Source organism: Pongo abelii, chromosome 18 (assembly GCF_028885655.2).
Source record: "Pongo abelii isolate AG06213 chromosome 18, NHGRI_mPonAbe1-v2.0_pri, whole genome shotgun sequence".
Taxonomy (NCBI): Eukaryota; Metazoa; Chordata; class Mammalia; order Primates; family Hominidae; genus Pongo; species Pongo abelii.
This window is the reverse complement of record NC_072003.2, coordinates 87922316-87939177: the sequence shown is the minus strand read 5'-3', so window position 1 is coordinate 87939177 and position 16862 is coordinate 87922316. Positions and strand designations below refer to the sequence as shown.

At 62.8% G+C, this 16862-nt stretch overlaps 1 protein-coding gene across 5 annotated transcripts in view; it reads right to left on the bottom strand.

Moving 5' to 3' along the window:
- ZFPM1 (zinc finger protein, FOG family member 1) overlaps window positions 1–16862 on the bottom strand; it is a 79183-nt gene that overhangs the window by 41908 nt on the left and 20413 nt on the right. For 4 of the 5 annotated variants that reach the window (XM_024233693.3, XM_063717401.1, XM_063717404.1 and 1 more), the window contains exons 2-3: window positions 5190–5294; window positions 2166–2288 (exon numbers count right to left, since the gene is read on the bottom strand). In XM_024233693.3, coding sequence (XP_024089461.2) covers window positions 2166–2288; window positions 5190–5294 — 228 coding nt within the window. The remainder of the gene's footprint in view (window positions 1–2165; window positions 2289–5189; window positions 5295–16862) is intronic. The other variant, XM_063717403.1, reaches the window with a different exon arrangement.

Sequence of the window (16862 nt, the reverse complement as noted above, 5' to 3'; positions counted from 1 at the left end):
TCTGCCCAGTGGCCAACTGGGTCCCACAGGTACACAATGGTCCCTGCCACTGTGCGGGTGATCTCTGCTGATAGAGTGTGGGAGCTCTGCAGGCCCAAGGGGGGCCTGTGGGCACCCTCCCTGCTGCCCTATTCTACAGCTGGGGACACTGAGGCAGTCAGGGCAGCCCCTCCCGACCCCATAGCGCTGCCCTGAACGTGAAAAGGCCTCCCTGTCATGCTGACTCTGCAGCGAAGGCCTGAGGCACCAGCGCCTGACCGGGACCCCCGAAGGCACCAGCGCCTGACCGGGACCCCCGAAGGCACCAGCGCCTGACCGGGACCCCTGAAGGCACCAGTGCCTGTCCAACCCCTGACAGGTGTGTCCTGGGCCTGCTCCCTAACTGGTGTCCCTGAGGAGAAGGCACGCAGCCAGCAAGTTTCTGCCACGGCGCCTGGGACCTCCACCATCTTTGGGTCCTCGGTGGGTAAGCCACATCGTCTGCTGTGCTGGATGCCCGGTCCCCCTTCCTAGGGGGCAGCAGGGGGAGCCCGTGAGGACCGGTGGCCACGAGGCCCCAGCATTGCCTTGGGCAGCTCCACAGCCCATGCAAGTGTGACTCAGCTTCCCCATGGGGCCGGGTCATCCTCCTGGCTGTGGCTGCCCAGGCCCACCCCTCTCTCTGTGGTGCCCTGTTGTGGGAAGGAGCAGCGTTAAACAAGCGGCTGCCTACTTGCACCGGCGGGCACGCGGACCCATCGTGCACTCTCGCCGTGCTGCTGGGACCTCGCTGACCCCTTTCCATCTTGGCCCCCGGGAAGGAATGGGGTCCCTCTGCCTCAGCGAAGCCTTCCCTGCTCCCCAGCACGGTGAGCGCCTCACCACGCGTCTTCTCTCCACAGACGGGGCCCTGCTGGTGTCATTACGGCTGCTTGCGCGCTCTGCAACGGCCATCTGCTCCCGGCTATATGCCTGGCACACAGCAGGCACTCAATAAATGCTTGCTGCCGGGTACGGTGGTTCACGCCCGTAATCCCAGCACTTTGGGAGGCCAAGGCGGGCGGATCACGAGGTCAGGAGATCGAGACCATCCTGGCTAACATGGTGAAACCCCATCTCTACTAAAAATACAAAAAATTAGCCGGACAGTGGTGGCAGACACCTGTAGTCCCAGCTACTCGGGAGGCTGAGACAGAATGGCGTGAACCCGGGAGGTGGAGCTTGCAGTTAGCCGAGATCGCACCACTGCACTCCAGCCTGGGCAACAGAGCAAGACTCCGTCTCAAAAAAATAATAATAATAATAAATGCTTGCTGCACCTGGTTCGAGAACCTGCCCCTCCCCACGCTGTCTCTCCTCCATGGGGGACCTTGCAACCCTCCCCTCGCCTCTGCTGGGCCCCCTCCCTCCCTCACCCACCAGCTGACGGCCTCGGCCGGGCAGCTCTGGGAAGCCACCCCAGACGCTACTCCGGTTCCTCGGGCCGCGGGATTTATTAGGAATGACAGAAACAACCTGACTGCCAGTGTTTCCTGCGTTCATAAATGAATGGAATTCACAGTCCCCGAAGGGGCCACAGGGAGAACACGTTCGTGGGACTTCTGGGGTCAGAACTCCAGCTGCAAATCACGGAGCAGAGTCACCAAACCACCCTCTAGGACACACCCTGTGGCCCAGGCCCCGCAGGGTATGTGGATCGGACTCCGTCCCCACAGGCTGCAGCCACTCTGGAGTGGGGTAGGGTCCTCTCCTGCCCTTCAGGCCTGACCGCCTGCCTGGGCACCTCAGCACAGCTCTGAATCTCGGCCCAGCTGGGAAGGCCACGGGCCCAGGCAGCTCAGATGCAGCCTGCTGTTCCCACCTCCCTGCCTTTCCCACCTCTGAGGATTCTTTCCCAGCCACCACTCTGGCTCCTCTTCTGCGGCCCAGACCACGCTCTGATCCAGGGAACCCCCCAGCGCTTCCTTGTACACCACGTGAGGCCCGGGATTGGCGCGAGGGTGCCAGGCTCCAGCGATACCACCAGCTGCACAGGTTGGCTGAGCTTTGGACTAGGCACAGGCTTGGGCCTGGTGGGTCTCCAGCAACCTACACACCTGCCCCAGCATCCACGTGGCCCTGCTCCCAGGGGCCGGGCCAGGCTGCCCGGGAGGCGATGCTGCCGCCGCCACCACCCGCGTGGTTACCTGGCCCGCTCCAGGGACTGCCCGGCTCTTCCTCCGTGGGCCTGGGTTCTGGTTCCTGTCCTTCCAGCTCCTTGGGGCCTCCTGGGGATGTGGGGGGCGGCAGCGGTGGGGGTGAGTTAATATCTGCAGAGAGGAAAACACCGTCACATCCCTGCTGAGCACCAGGCACTGAGCTGCCCCTCCCTGTAGCTGGGAATGATGCTGAGGCGCTGGGCGCCGGGTTGGGGAGCTCGGGCCCAGAGCCACCCCCATGTCCTGGCTTGCTCTCACTGGGGTGGGACAGACATCCAAGTTTTCCTCTTGGTCTTTTAAAACCCCTCATCCCTCATTAATTGTTTCAATGATAATTGTTATTCCAGCTGCTGTTGATAATTAGGGCACAGGATGGCCAACCGGCCTGCCCCGGCCAGCAGGCACATGCGCAGAAGCCAGCTCCCCGGTCCCCTCTGCTGGCAGCTGGGGGCCCCTCCATCAGGCCCTGCACCGATTCCAGCCCAAAGGGCATGTTTGCATTCCCAGCTGGTCTGATAACCACCTCGGCCCCGATCGATGCGATCCCATAAAGCCCCCCCACCCCATGACGTCACATGTCCACAGATTATTAATACCCACGATAAGGGCTGTGATTAACATCAAATAAGTCAATCACACAGTATAAAAGTCCTATTATTTTTGGCTATAAATCAAAGTGGCTGGCATCTGAGCTCCAGCCACTGCAAGGGAGCCTCGCTGGACCCGCCAAGCGGCAGACACAGCTCCTGCGCTGCTGTCTTATCGCACCCATCGCCACGCTATCACTACGGCCTGTGCCAGGTGCAGCCCTGGCTGTTTTTTCCAGCTCCTTCCCGGGCCCCACCCCCGCCCCCATGCGGCCCTGGCTCCTAGATCAGATAAGGAGCCTGGCTCCCCGGGAAGCCGGCCCGGGTCAAAGTCCACCTCCACTTGCCCTTTGCTGCAGCCCCTCCATCAGGGCGCCCTGCAGCTTGCTGGCGGCACCTGTGTGAGGCACTAAGGCTGGCGGTGGTGACAGCCAAGGGCCTCGGAGTCCACATGTGCCCTCTCCCCCCAGCCACCGAGGGACTGGCACCCAGCTCACATGTGCAGGAACTAAGGCTCCGCGAGGGTTAAGAGCCCGGCCCTGGGACCGGCCAGGGAGAGCTCTGGCTGCACCACAAGCAGTGTGTGCTGATGGATGGTGATGGCGGCAAGGACAGGGAGGAGTGGCAGCCAGCGGGCCCCTGGGCTGGACGCCTGCACCCGGCCTGGCCGTCCTGGGGCAAGGATGTCCCTGGGTGAGCTGGGGGAGATGGCGGCCCCAGCCCTGGAGTCAAGTCCCACTGGCTCTGGTGACCCCGGGGCCTGCTGCCAGAAAAAGGGGCCCAGGTGCAGCAGGCTGGGCATGTGCAGATGGGGGGATGAGGCCTGCTGGGCTCCTGGGGCTGTGGCCCACCCAGCGGGGACCCTGACATTCAGACTGGGAAATGCTGGGGTGGGAGTCCCCACTGAGAAGCCCCCCCTCCCAAGCCAGGGACCAAGGTCTGCCTGGGATCTCCACCCCAGCCCCTCGGCTGCAGACCCCTCTGAGACCTCTCCCCCGCCCCCGTTGGCCTTGGAGCCTTTGGATCTGCTGTCACTGCCTCCTGGCATCCCTCCGCCCGTCAGGGGCAGCCCCACGCATCCATCTCTGCTCCACCCCAGCTCATGTCACCCACCTAGCATCCTCCCAAATGGTCCGGGTATGGCCACATCTCCTCCACATTGGAGTGGGGTAATTCACAGTCTGTGTGCAGAGGGTTTCGTGGCATGGGGGTATGAGATTGGCGCCTGGGGCTGCAAGTGGAGTGTGGGGGAGCTGGGCGGAGCCCACCCCACAACCTGCTGCTGTCTCTCTCGCACCTTGGAAAATGGGGGTGAGCATGCTGACCTCTCCTGGCACCTCTGTCCCGGGGAGGCCCCTTCTCCCAGGGTCTCTGGATGTGTCTGGGGTACAGCTGGCTCCAGCAGGCCTCCTTATGGCAGGTTAACTCTCTCCTGGGAGGGCAGGCCCTCTTTTCAGCTTGGGAAATGCCCTGCCCCATGGAATTGGCCACCAGGAGGGCCCAGGGAATGTGGAGGTGCCTGTGAGGGTGGAGGAAATCAGGCTAAACCCAGACCTGGGTGGGACCCCCACTAGGGCACTTGTGAGCTGAGTGACCCTGGCAAGTCACCAAACTTCTCTGGTCTGTGAATGGGGTGTGGTGTCTTAGCAGGAGACACCACTGTGCACCCAGCAGCCACTTGCACCCAGCATCCACTGTGCACCCAGCATCCACTGCGCACCCAGCACCCACTTGCACCCAGTACCCACTGTGCACCCAGCATCCACTGTGCATCCAGGACCCATCTGCTGTGCACCCAACATCCACTGTGCACCCAGTACCCACTTGCACCCAGCACCCACTGTGCACCTAGCACCCACTGTGTACCCAGCACCCATCCACTGTGCACCTAGCACCCACTGTGCACCCAGCACCCATCCACTGTGCACCCAGCATCCACTGTGCACGCAGCACCCACTTGCACCCAGCAGCCATCCACTGTGCACCCAGCACCCACTTGCACCCAGCACCCACTGTGCACTCAGCCCAAGCAGCATGCCAGCAGGGGCCACAGCTCAACAAGCCCAAGGGAGGGGGCCTCATGGTCCCCACTTCACAGAGGGTCTACTGAGGCTGGGAGGGACATGGATTCCCATCCAACCCTGGGCCAGACCTGCCCCATCTGGGCCTGGGTCTGCTCATCTGTCTGAGGGCTGGATTTCAGGCCGCACATGCAGCAGGTGTGCACATCTCCCCTTTCCTAGAGACCCCCCAGCCTCACTGAGGGCCTCCGGGCAACAGGCCTCTGGCTGCAAGACGCCTGTCCTGGACTCCTGCATATAGTTGGCCCACACCTCTCAGACACCACTGAGCTCCGAGTGCATGGTACGGGTAAGCAATGGAGGCCCCAGCTGGAGGCGCGGTGAGAGGGCTCAGTCTTACTCACCTGCGCTGGGAGGGCTTGGGGCTTCAGGCGCCGTGGCCTTTTGCTCCATGTGGCTGGCGCCCACCAACTGCACCTCCTCTCCGGCCTCCATGTCTCCGAGGGAACCTGTGGACACAAGACGAAGGGGGTTCGGGAGGAGCTCTGGGGGGACAGCTCCTGCCTCCTGACCCCTCCTGGCATAGGCACAGCCCTGGTGCCCAGGCGGAATTGGCAACTGGGCAGTGGTGAGGGTCATCCCTCACCCTGAGGTCAAAGGGCGGGTGGCTGTTAGCTGGGGGCTCCCTCTGGGTCCCTCAAGACTTGACATTTGGGCACGGTGGCTCACACCTGTGATCTCAGCAGTTTGGGAGGCCGAGGTGTGAGGATTGCTTGAGTCCAGGCGTTTGAGAGCGGCCTGGGCAACATGGCAAGACCCTGTCTCTATACAAAATACAAAAATTAGCTGGGTGTGGTGGCGCACACCTGTAGTCCCAGCTATTAGGAGGGCTGAGGTGGGAGGATCACTTGAGCCTGGGAATTGGAGGCTGCAGTGAGCCGCGATTGCACCGCTGCACTCCAGCCTGGGTGACAGAGCGAGACCTCTGTCTCAAAAAAAAAAGAAAAAAAAAGACCTGATGATCCTTGACGAACCCCCACCCTCTGCAACAATTCCAAAGCTGCAGGGTGGCCTCCACCTACCCTTACCTGCCCTGACCCTTGGCCTCCACCATGCCCACGGATTCCACTCTTGCCAGAGAAGAGTCGTGGACCCTGTGTCTCTCTCCCACCTGCTCCCCCCAGCACCAGGGGACAGGCCCCCACCTGCTCTGGCAGCCGTGGAGCAGCGAGCGGGCCCTCCCTGTACCGTAGGCCCAGCGTCCATCCAGGCCCCGAGGGTCGCCGTCGCCACGGCCTCCGCCTGGCATCACCCGCCAATGCCCCCCCCCCCAGGGGCCCAGTCCCCGTGTGCTTCCCTCACACTCATTCTCTCGGTCTGGGAACTCCCTGGGGTGACGCCCTCGCCCAGCACAGGCCCCGCACAAAGGAGGCGCTCACAGACTTGTCGAGCGAACAACAAACCGAGCAGGGCACAGGTGTCTGCAGCACCTGGGGGTGGAGTGCCTCAGGGCCTGGGTCCCTCAGAGACTCACACATCGGGGTGGGGAAACTCTAGGAGCCCACCTTACAGGTGACAAGGCAGGACTGAGACAAGGCCACGCGGCCCAAGCACGGGGGCAGCTGCTCCGGACCCCACAGTGGCTGTGGAGTGGCGCTGAGTGCAGGTGTGCGTGCTGACATCCGCCGGCGGGGCTGGTGATGAGTGATGGTGTCCAGTGTGAACAGAGGACAGAGGTGCCCCTCCATATCCTGCCTGACTGCTCCCCGGGTCCCCAGGCCCTGACTCAGCCTGTGTGCTGGGACTGCCCTCTCCGCCCCCATCCTCTACAAGGCCTGACCCGCCCAGCCTTCTACTGTCCTGTGTGAGGCACGATGGGGGCAGAGCCTCCCGACACACTCAGGAGTGGGAGGGGCCGTGGCCCTCCTGAGCCCAGACCCCAGGTCCCGCAGCCGCCAAGCCCCGTGGTCACAGCAGAACATGAAGAAGAAAAGTCTGGAAACCATGTGTCTGTGAGTTCACGTGTCAGGGGAGCTGATGGGGCAGAGTGGGGGTGGGGCAGAACAGAAGACACCAGAGGGAAAGCCTGAGTGTTGCAGGCTGGAACAACCACCTCCTGAGGGCTGAGCTCCCCATCCCTGGAGGCAAGCAAGCTGCACGGATGGAGAACTGTTCAGGGTTTGTGCCTCTGGCTCGGTGGTTCCTGGCTTGTCTTGCCTCATGGCCCCTCTGGGAATCTGATGAAACCTGGTGCCTCCTCCCCAGAAAAACACACCGAGGCGCCCACACGTGCCCAGCTTCAAGAGCTTCTCTCCGAATCCCTGCCGTCCTCCTTCGCAGCCCCTCATGCTCCCTGCTTTGCTCCGTTTCTCCAGGAAAAGGCAGACGATGGGAGGGAGACGCGCTGGTGGGAGGTGGAGCCCGCTGACGCCTGAAACACCTGCCCAGCCAGTAACAAACGTGCCACCCGCCAGTGTCCAACGCCAGGTTCAGAGGCTGCCTCATGTGAGAGACCCCCGAAGATGCGAGAGAATGAGAAATGCCGTGACTGAGTTTCAGGCTGATGCCCAAGGCTGACCCCGACCCCGCCGTTCCACGCAGCAGGGAGGAGGGAAGGTGGATTTTCTGCGTGTTTGGACTCCAGCCCTGTCTCTGATCATGAGCAGGCTGTGGCTGGCTGATGCCATCAAACCAAACTGCTCCTGGAGGGGCAGACGCCTTTTCTGCCTTCTGCTGACACCTGAGGGCCAGGTGCCAGGTGCCGTTCCAGGATGCAGGGGTGCACCAGACCGCTGAACACTGCCCCGGGTGTCCAGGCCACTGTGGGGACAGTCAGAGAACAACAGATGGGCCCCGACCGAAAACAATGGCAAGTTCTAGAAGTGCAGTGAGGGAAGGGGCCACGAGAGAAAGACAGAAAAACACGGGGAGGGTAGGGGCTGCCGCCAGCAGATCTCGGAGGGAACAGTGGTTGTTGTGAGACCAGCCCCTAAGAAGACAGCTCTGGCAGAGGGGCCACATGTGCAAAGGTCCTGGGGCGGGGATGGAGGTGGTGGAGGAAGGGGAGGTCGGGGTCCAGGGTGTGCTGGCAGTCAAGGCTGAGGGCAGGCAGGGTCCTGGCCGTGCTGACCTCAGAGGCCACGGGGAGGTGGGGACCCTCATCCTGGGGCCACCGGGGAGCCATGGGGGGTCCTGGACAGGAGGGGCAGGTGTCACTGGGGAGCCATGGGGGGTCCTGGACAGGAGGGGCAGGCTGGACTCTCCTAGCTGCAGTCTTTGGGGCTCTAGCTGGGACCCATGAGTCCCGGCCTCCTCAGAGCACCTCAGAGCTGTAATTACAGGAGGGGGCTGGGCTCAGACCACACAGGAGCCAGCCCCAGGCGAGGGCTTGCAGCCTCCCATTAAAGCGCCCACACGGGCAGGCTCCAGGGCGGGCTGGGCCACCCCCGACCGGTCCAACTCCTGCCCCTGGGACAGGAGGCCCAACCCGAGTGCCCTCCCTCAGCACACGCCAGGGCAGAAAAGCAGCCGTGGCGGCCTCCCCTCCCCACCTCTGGGGTCGGCCCTGAGCAGGCAGTGCTATCCAGAAGGGCAGGAGGCACTCGGCCGTCCCTGACTTGGCGGCAGCATGCGGAACAATCAGCTCAGCCCGGCTCCTCCCCTTTCTAGAGGCCCGGGCTTTCCGTGGCTGGCATGGAGCTGGGAGGGGCTGCCCAGGAGCTGTGGTTCCTCCTGCTGAGCAGCTGTAGGGCCTCAGGGCCTCAGTGACCTGCTCTGGCAAATGGGCTTGAGGCCACCTGCCTTCAGGGACTTCAGGGACCAGAGCACTAGGGCTGGGGTCCACAAGAGACACAGCCCTGTGCATACCTGCTGCAGCCCCAGGAAGGTGGGCTGGCTCTCCACGCCCCACCCAGGTGGGCCTCAGACACCCAGGGAGGCGCTGGGCTGGTGATGGGTTCTCCTATTTACACAAGAACAAAGGCGCCTGCTCCACACAAAGCCGTGGTGATGAGCGTGGAGAAAGAGGCTGCCAGGCTAATTTCAGTTCCAGCACAATTAAAACGGCTCTGATAATGCAGCAGACAATTGTCAGCTCACAAATAGGATGTGTCGAGGTGGATGCTGCCCTGGGCCCGCCTCGGTGTCTGAGAGCAGCTGCCTGGTACCCGCCGAGCCCCTAAGTCAGCACCAGTCCCGTCTGTGGCCCACCTGGGGTCTGTGGGGACTGTCCAGGTGGGCGACAGATCACTTGGGTCCCCACTGGCTGGGGGCATCTGTGAGCCACAGATGCTCTCTGCTGCTTTCCCCCCATGCCCGGGGCTAGCAAAGACTCCCCCTAGCCTCTTTGGGGACCCACTCTCTGCCCAGTGATGCCAACAGCTGGAGCAGGCCAACCCACGGCCAGGCAGGCTGACAGCTGCTGCGTCCTTGCTGTGTGACCTCGAGCAAGTCACTCCACTCTCTGTGCTCAGTTTTCTGGTCTACAGATGGAAGCCACAGCAGCTCCCACCTCAGGAGATGAAACATGCAGCCTGCCCGCGTCCTCAGAGTCCAACACAGGGCAGGTGCTCAGCGAACATGAACTGTGGCTAGCACAGGTTTTGGGAAATGGGCGAGGGTGTGAATGGTTAAGACTGGACGGGCGGTGCTCAGCACTTTACAAATGCCCACCCTTAACAGCCCCCACCCACATAGTCCAGCGAGGTGGTCTTCCAATTTCATTTCGGATGGGGAACCTGGGGTGTAGAGGGTGGCGGCCCACACAGAGCTCAGCAGGTAGGGGCAGTCAGGAAAGTGCAGGGGGACAGGGTGCATGGAGGAGGGGGTAGGAGAACAGTACGGGGACTTGGTGACGGCTGTGGCAGGGTGGAGTGGATTAGGGTAAGCAGGACCTTGGGGGCAGCCATCGTGGAAATCCCACTCACCAACCACATCCCAATACCCACAGCGGGAAGCCGAGCCATGCCCACTTTACAGGTGAGTAAACCAAGGCCCAGCAAGGCCGACTTGTGAGCTGCCCTGTCCACGGCCCCCGACGAGGAGGCAGCAGTGGTGGGGGTGGGGGTGGTGGGGCAGGAACTTGGGGCTGGGTTTCAGACCTGCACCCAGCACGTAGCCCTTCCCTGAGCCAGACACGGATCCCACACCTCCCTCGCCCTGGGACCACCTGCAGTGAGGGTGCTGTCAGCCCCATTGCCTGGCCTGGCAGAGGTGAGTGGCCAAGGCCGCACCTGCCTGGAGGTGTCCAGGGGCCATGGTGGCGGTCACCGGTGGCCAGGGCAGCGCTGGGCTCGGCCCCTGCGGTGCCCGGAGCCCCTTGGTTATCACAGCCAGCAGACACCCGCGCGCCCATCCGTCTCCTGCTCATTAAGCCGGACGCCGAAATGGAAATGAAAACATAATAGCTATTTGATTGGGGGTGAGATATTTTGCATATTGGTTTGGCGCTGATAGCGGAATTTCATCAACTCCCTTTTTTCATGCTTTAAAACTGAATTACGGAGCTGGCTCTGTGCAGCGGGATGATCCCAGCTCCCTTCCAAGTCCCCGCACCGACGATTAAGGTGGCCCCTCCCGGCTTTGATGGCGAGGCGCTGGGGGGCTCCTTTGAACGACTGCCTTGCGGAAAGCCGGAGCCAGTCGCTGAGGAGAGGGGGGCATCCCCCAGACTGTGGGCCCCAGGGTGGCCATGCCAGGTGGGGTGCAGATGGGGGCTGTGGATGAGGAGTCTGAGGCCCCTGGGGAGGCCCCTGCGGTGCCCCTGGCTCTGTGGCCTTGGGCAAGCCTCCTGAAAACCAGGGCCCTGGCCCAGGGAGCACCCTGCCCTGGCTCAGGGTTTGAGACCAGCCTAAGTCTCCAGTGGGTGCCTGCAGGGGACACAGGTGCCTATGCTGGCCTCTCTTGGGAGTCCTCTCATTCTCGGTCTAGAGGGGAGGAAGTGGAGGTGCAGGTGCCTGCCCAGGCCCCATGTGAGCAGCTGGTGGGGCAGGTGGCCACTGGCAGCCACACGGCCCCGCTCCTCCCCCACCAGCACCATGGCTCTTTCCTTCACTCTTTCATCCGCTCCCTCACTTATCCGTCCCCTCACGCACTCACTTCTTCCTCCTTCGCTTTCGCTGGCTCCTTTCCCCTTCCTGAGCCCTTGGCGTGCCCCACCCTCATGAGGTGCCAGAGATCCTGCAGTGACCAGCCCCATCCCCCAGAAAGTGGAAGATGCCAGTGTGAGCACCACAGGAAAGAGTCAGAGGTGCCATCCAGGAAGGCTTCCTGGAGGAAGTAGCAAGTGGGTGGCAATCTGGATGGGGAGAGGAAGAGGTTGCCAGCACCGGGTCCAGGGAAAAGTGCTCCAGGAGGAAGGAACAGTAGGAGCTGAGGCTGGCACAGGGCAGGCAGCTTTTCCCTGAGCCTGGTTTCAGGGGATGAAACTGTCTTGCCAAAGGCTGGCATCAGGACTCAGCCAGGTGTTGGCAGCGGGCGCTGGGCGCAGACGTGGGGTTGTCACCACAGCTGCTGTCACTGTTTCTACTTTTCAGGGACGTGCCCCATCTTCCCCCTTCAGCGGTGGGTGTGAGTGGGTGAGGCCAGGGCTGGGGGAGGAAGTGCTGTGGGGGGGCTGCGTGGGGGAGGGAGGGATGGGGAGGGGAGCAGTGAGGGGCACAGGTCGGGGCAGAGGATGGGACGGAGATGGGAGAGGGGTGGGGCTCGGGAGGCAGAAGAGAAAGACCCCCAGGGCTGGCCTCCTGGTCTTGTTGGCCCTGGGCAGCTGGTGGGGGGGTCACAGCATTGCGAGGAGAGAGACCCTGGCCTCTGGCGGCACACAGCGGCCAGATAAGGCCCTGATAACAGACAGAAAATAGCAACAGATTCAGACTTTCCCACCAGCTGGGCAGTGGGCGGCTCGGGCCACGGTGAGGACAGAGAGGAGACGGGGACAGCCCGCTCGCTCTGTGAAGGCCACGCTATGGGAGCGCAGGGTGACTGGGGCCCAGGCCGGGTCTGGGGGCTGTGGTGAGCCATCGCAGAGGGGTCCCCCAAGCTGACCCGAGTCGAGTCTACAGCTTGACCTCTTGGCCGGCGGGCAGCATGACCTCTGGCCGAGCGCCCCCTCCCAGGTCCCTGGTGAGTGGCTGATGCTCTCCACACCCCCCAGCCCAGCTAGGAGCATCTCTCATCCTGTGAATCTTGCCAAGCAGGGAAACCGAGGCACAGAGAGCCGCGGTAGCAGCAGCCCGGCCCCGCCATCAAAGTGGGGTCTGCTGGCGATGCCAGCCCAGCACCACCTGCGTGGGGAGCCTGGCCCTGCGGCTGGGACTCGAGACTCACCGCCCACACCCTCAGGACCAAGTGGCCAGTACCTCACACGCAATCCATCGAGCAGCCAGGCTGACTTCCAGGCACAAGGGCAGCTGAGGGAGTGGGCGCAGAGCCTGGGAGAGCCCGGAGCAGACGGTGCCTTCTGTGCCTACCCACCTACCCACTGGGGAGCCCAGGCTCAGCACACGCCCTTGGAGCCTCGCGCCTCCTTCACGTCCAACCCATCACCCCGGTGTGGCCCGGAGCCGCTACTGCCATGTGGGGTCCAGGCCTCTGGACAAGTCCCCACCCCTGTTTCCCTCGGGTAGCATTTGTCACCTGGCTGCTTAAACCCACAGGTCCTCAGGTTGGTCCCCAACTCCTTCCCCTGCCGCCCCTGCCTTGGGGCCTCAGCACCCCCTGCTCCCACTACGGGAACCCTCGCCTCTCTCTGCAGTTCAAGCCTCCTCATCCCCCCGGCAGAGGCTCTTTCCCCTTCCAGCACCCCAGCTCAGCCGGAGCCTCGTGTTTATTTGCAGGTCACACTGGTTCACTGGCTGGACTGGGAGGGGGCGTGTGTGCCTCCGTGGGCCCAGCACAGCAGCTCAGTGAGCCCTGCAGGAGGCAGGACGGGCAACCGTGACAGCGACCCCTTACAGGGATGCCGGCGCGAGGTGCTAAAGAAAGAACCCAGGAACGGCTGTGTAGACGCAGACGCTGATGGAGATGAAGAATGAAGAGGCTCTCGGGGGCTATGAGAGGCCCCGGCTGGGAGGGCACCCCGCAGCAGCCCCACCCCTGGCCCACCAGCAGCTCCATCAGTTCGGGATCAGCACCTGCTGTCAGCCAGGGCCACTACAAAAGCGGATGCTGGTGAGAGTGCGGCTTACTAGAGCAGCGCCCTAACCAGCGCAGGAGCACGCGGCTGAACCTCCAGGGTCCCAGAGGGTCGTGGCAGGCTGGGGACGTGGCCTGAGCCCACCCCCTGGGCTGTGCTTCTGGGCCCAGACACCCTCCCCCATTGGTCCTGTCCCTCAACTGTGCCAGAGGGCCTGAGGCAGGGGAGACATGGGGGTTGAGCGGCTCCACCAAGAGGCAGACGGACAGAGCTCCCACACACCCTGCCATGGGGAGCTTGAGCCTCTTCTGAGTCCCAGACCCACCCGCCCCCAGGTCTGTTCTCCTTGCTCTCCCCTCAGAGGTCAGCCTCAGGCTGTGGGCTCCAGGATGGCCAAGCCCACTGAAGCAGCCTCAGAGCCCAACACGCCCTCCAGGCCAAGCCTGGGGAGCTGCTGCTGAACCGAATGTCTCCAGGCTCAAGGAGGTGGCTGCTGTGCAGGGGCCCTGAGCCCTGACTCACTCCCAGTGACAGCCTTATAAATATTCAATTGAGATGGAATTCACATACAACCAACTGCATCCCCCGTAAGTACCCTCTTGGTTTTTCTTTTCTTTTCTTTTCTTTTTTGAGACGGGGTCTTGCTTTGTTGCCCTGGCTGGAGTGCACCTGTGCAATCATGGTTCACCGTATCCTCAAACCCCTAGACTCAAGTGATCCTCCGGCCTAAGCCTCCTGAGTAGCTGGGACCACAGGCTCATGCCACCATTGCTGGACTGAAGCAATCCCTCTACCTCAGCCTCCCAAAGTGTTGGGATTGCAGGCATGAGCCACTGCACCCAGCCATGTTTGGCTTTTAAAGGCAGGAAAATTTGCTAGAAAATGGGTATGCTGGTAATACGCAGCCCAAATAAAACCCAGGGCCCCACCTGGCCCAGTCTCAGGCAAAGAAACACACCGCGGTGACCCAAATCTGTGCTTGTTTCTCTTCAAGAGTCTGAAAGGAGTCACCGAAAATCTTACTCTTTCTAACATCAGCCACCTTCCCGTGCCCTTCTCTGCTGACCCAGGGCCCTCACAGGCCAAAGCCCACACGCCCAGCCCACGTGGCTGCTCAGCTCTCCCTTCCCAGCACTCATGTGAACTGTGCCCGCTTCTCTCCCTCCTCTCCTCTCCTCTCCTCTCCTGTGTTCCCTCTATGTCCATGTCCCCACTTCCTCGTGGAAGGCAGGGAAGCCAGGTTGGCAGAGACCAGAACTCACTTTCAGGGCTGTGGGGAAGGTCTGCGTGGCCCCGGCCTGCAGATGGTGTGGAGAAGGGACCCGGTGCACGAGCGTGCGCGCGTCCAAATCTTCTCTCCATCGCTGTCACGCTGTATGTTTAGCGTAAGCACTGCCCTTGGGGGGCCGGGGTCTTGCAGCCAAAAGTGGTCCCGGGCCAGGAGTGGGAAGCCCTCAGGCCACCGGCTTAGCTTCTGACCATCTCGGGCCCTCAAATTCCCTGCCTTTCCCTGCCCCTCTGGGAAGCCCTCCCTGGCTCAGGTTGGCCCCCATCGTATGCTCAAGTCGAGTCCCTCCTTCGGTGCCAACAGCCTGGATTCCACAACACACTTGCTGTGTGAAGAACTGTCTCCCTGCCTCTTCAGCCACACTTGGCCTTGTGGTCATGTTCACTAGGCAGCCCCCAACCCCTCACCTCCTCTGCTCAAACACCTCCCATGGGCCCCCAGGGATCTCGGAGCAAAAGCCAAACCCCTGCCCAGCTCCCACCTGGTTTCCGAAAATGGCCCTGCCCTGGCTGCCCCCTCTGCCAGAACTTCCAGCAGGTACCTGCTCTGCCCTCTCCCCTCCCTCCCTCAGCCCTCCCCAGTTCCCACGATGGCCGCCCTGCCACTTGGTGGCCCTCCCTCCCTCCCTTCACCTGTGCTCACGGCCGACCCCCAGCATCTAGAATGGTGCCCGGCACACAGTAGGTACCCAGCAAATGCTGATGGACACGGGAAGGGTCAGGGCCTGGAAACAGGCTGGTGGGGTGTGGCTGGCTTGGAGCGGGGTGTGGCTAGGTCATCCTGGGCTCCCCCAGCAGGGAGGCTGTGCAGAGCGATGGGGGCTTGGTTGGTTCCAGCGAGGGGACTTCGGGTCTCAGCCTGCTCACCCTGGGGTTGGTGAGCCAGGCTGAGTCCCACCTGGTTGGCTGAAGGTGCCCATGGCAAGGTGCCCTGCTACCTGCCCCTGTGGGGTCTGAGGCTTGGGTGGGTGTGGGGGCACCACGAGGAGAGGGATGAGACTCAGGGTCATGGGGCACCAGCATTGGGAGGGGGTCCTGCACCCACACCCCCTCAGCCCCACCACTTCTTCCTGTGGCCGGCCCAGTAACCGAGGGGTGGACCTGGTCGGCTTAACTGCCCCGGGCCCACAGCCACGCCCAGCCTCTGGCCACATGGTGTCCAGGCTGAGCAGCCCTCCAGGGGGCCAAGGGTAGGCCCAGGTACTCCTGCACACATATGTCCCAGGCAGCATCGGCTGCAGGCAATGCTGGGGCTCCTCTGAGCCCGGCCCCTCCCTGGGCAGAGGGGTAACCGTGGTAGGTGGCGGACAGTGGGCAGTGGCCAGCAAGCCTCGGAGTGGCTGCACAGATAGCACAGATCCAGGTGTGCTGACCCAGCAGCCTGCCTGCACCCTTTTCCCGAGCCTTGCCCTGTACCCGGCATTGTCCTTGGGGTCCTCACAGTCAGGAGAGAGGACCTGGGCTTTCTCAGGCCCCAGCTCGCTCTCCCCTCCTCCTCCTCCCTTTTTTTTGGCTGTGCCCCCCCGGACCCCTGCCCCCACTCCGGGTTACTTGGGTGGGATTGGGACACAGGTCTATGCAGCTCCCAGGCCCGAGGTCTGGTCTCTCCCCTTGCTGGCCTCAGTTTCCCCTCCTGGCTCCCTGTCATAGGCGGATCACAGCTCAGCGAGGCCCTCCCTGGTCCCATAACTTCCCTCCCAACGTGTGCGCTCCTGCCCCCGCCATGGTCCCTGTGTGGCTGCCCACCCTCCACTCTGATAGCTCCCCGGGGCCTGGGCCCTGCCAGGTGCCCTCGACACCCCACGAGAGTGTCCACCTGCCTCGCCTGCTCTGGTGCAGGGCTGGCACCGGGCACATCTCCTCCCAGAGCTGTGGCTCCCTCTGACCAAATCAACACGAGTGCACAGCCCTTCACAGTTTATGAAGCTCTGCCAGGATCAAGCACAGGCCTGTAGGGAAACTGAGGCAGAGAGCAGCCAGACCTGTCCCTGCACGGTCCCAGCACGGGCCTCAGGCCAGCTGCCATTCAAGGCCAAGTGGAGTCTAGCTGGTGACTGGCTCTGGGCATAGGGGCTGCCCAGGTCCTGGTTTACACATCTGGCCGACGGGTATGGACTCATCAGTCTCGAAGAGCTGCCGTGAACAGAGGATGGGAGGCTCTGCAGGAGGCAGAGGGGCCCCAGATGCGGGTTCCCGACAGCCCTGGGGGTTCTGCAGCAGGGGCGTTAAGAGCGGAGTGAATGAACGTCCTGTGTGTGGGGACGGAGGACGCCGTGGAGGCTCAGACAGTGTTCAGGATGGAGAAGAGCGGGCTGGCGTGGGGGGCTGGCTTCAGATGGGGTAGTCACCAGGGCTTCTCAGAGGGTGACCTTTACCTGCGACTGAGAAGAGCTCCAGGCAGAGAGCGCTGAAGACAGAGCCCCCCACCCCGAAGTGGGAAGGAGCCCTGCACAGCCCAGGAGTGGGAGGAGGCGGGTGGCGGCAAGGCGGGTGGCGGCGAGGCAGGGGGCTGGAGGCCTCGGAGGGAGCTGGGGTTTTATTCTGGGCACCGTGGGAAGCTACCATCAGACACTGAGCAGAATGCCAAAATCTGTCAGACTGTGGTAGGGTCCCTGGGCTGCTGGGGGAACCCTGGCCGGGCAGCTGCTGCATCTGCCAC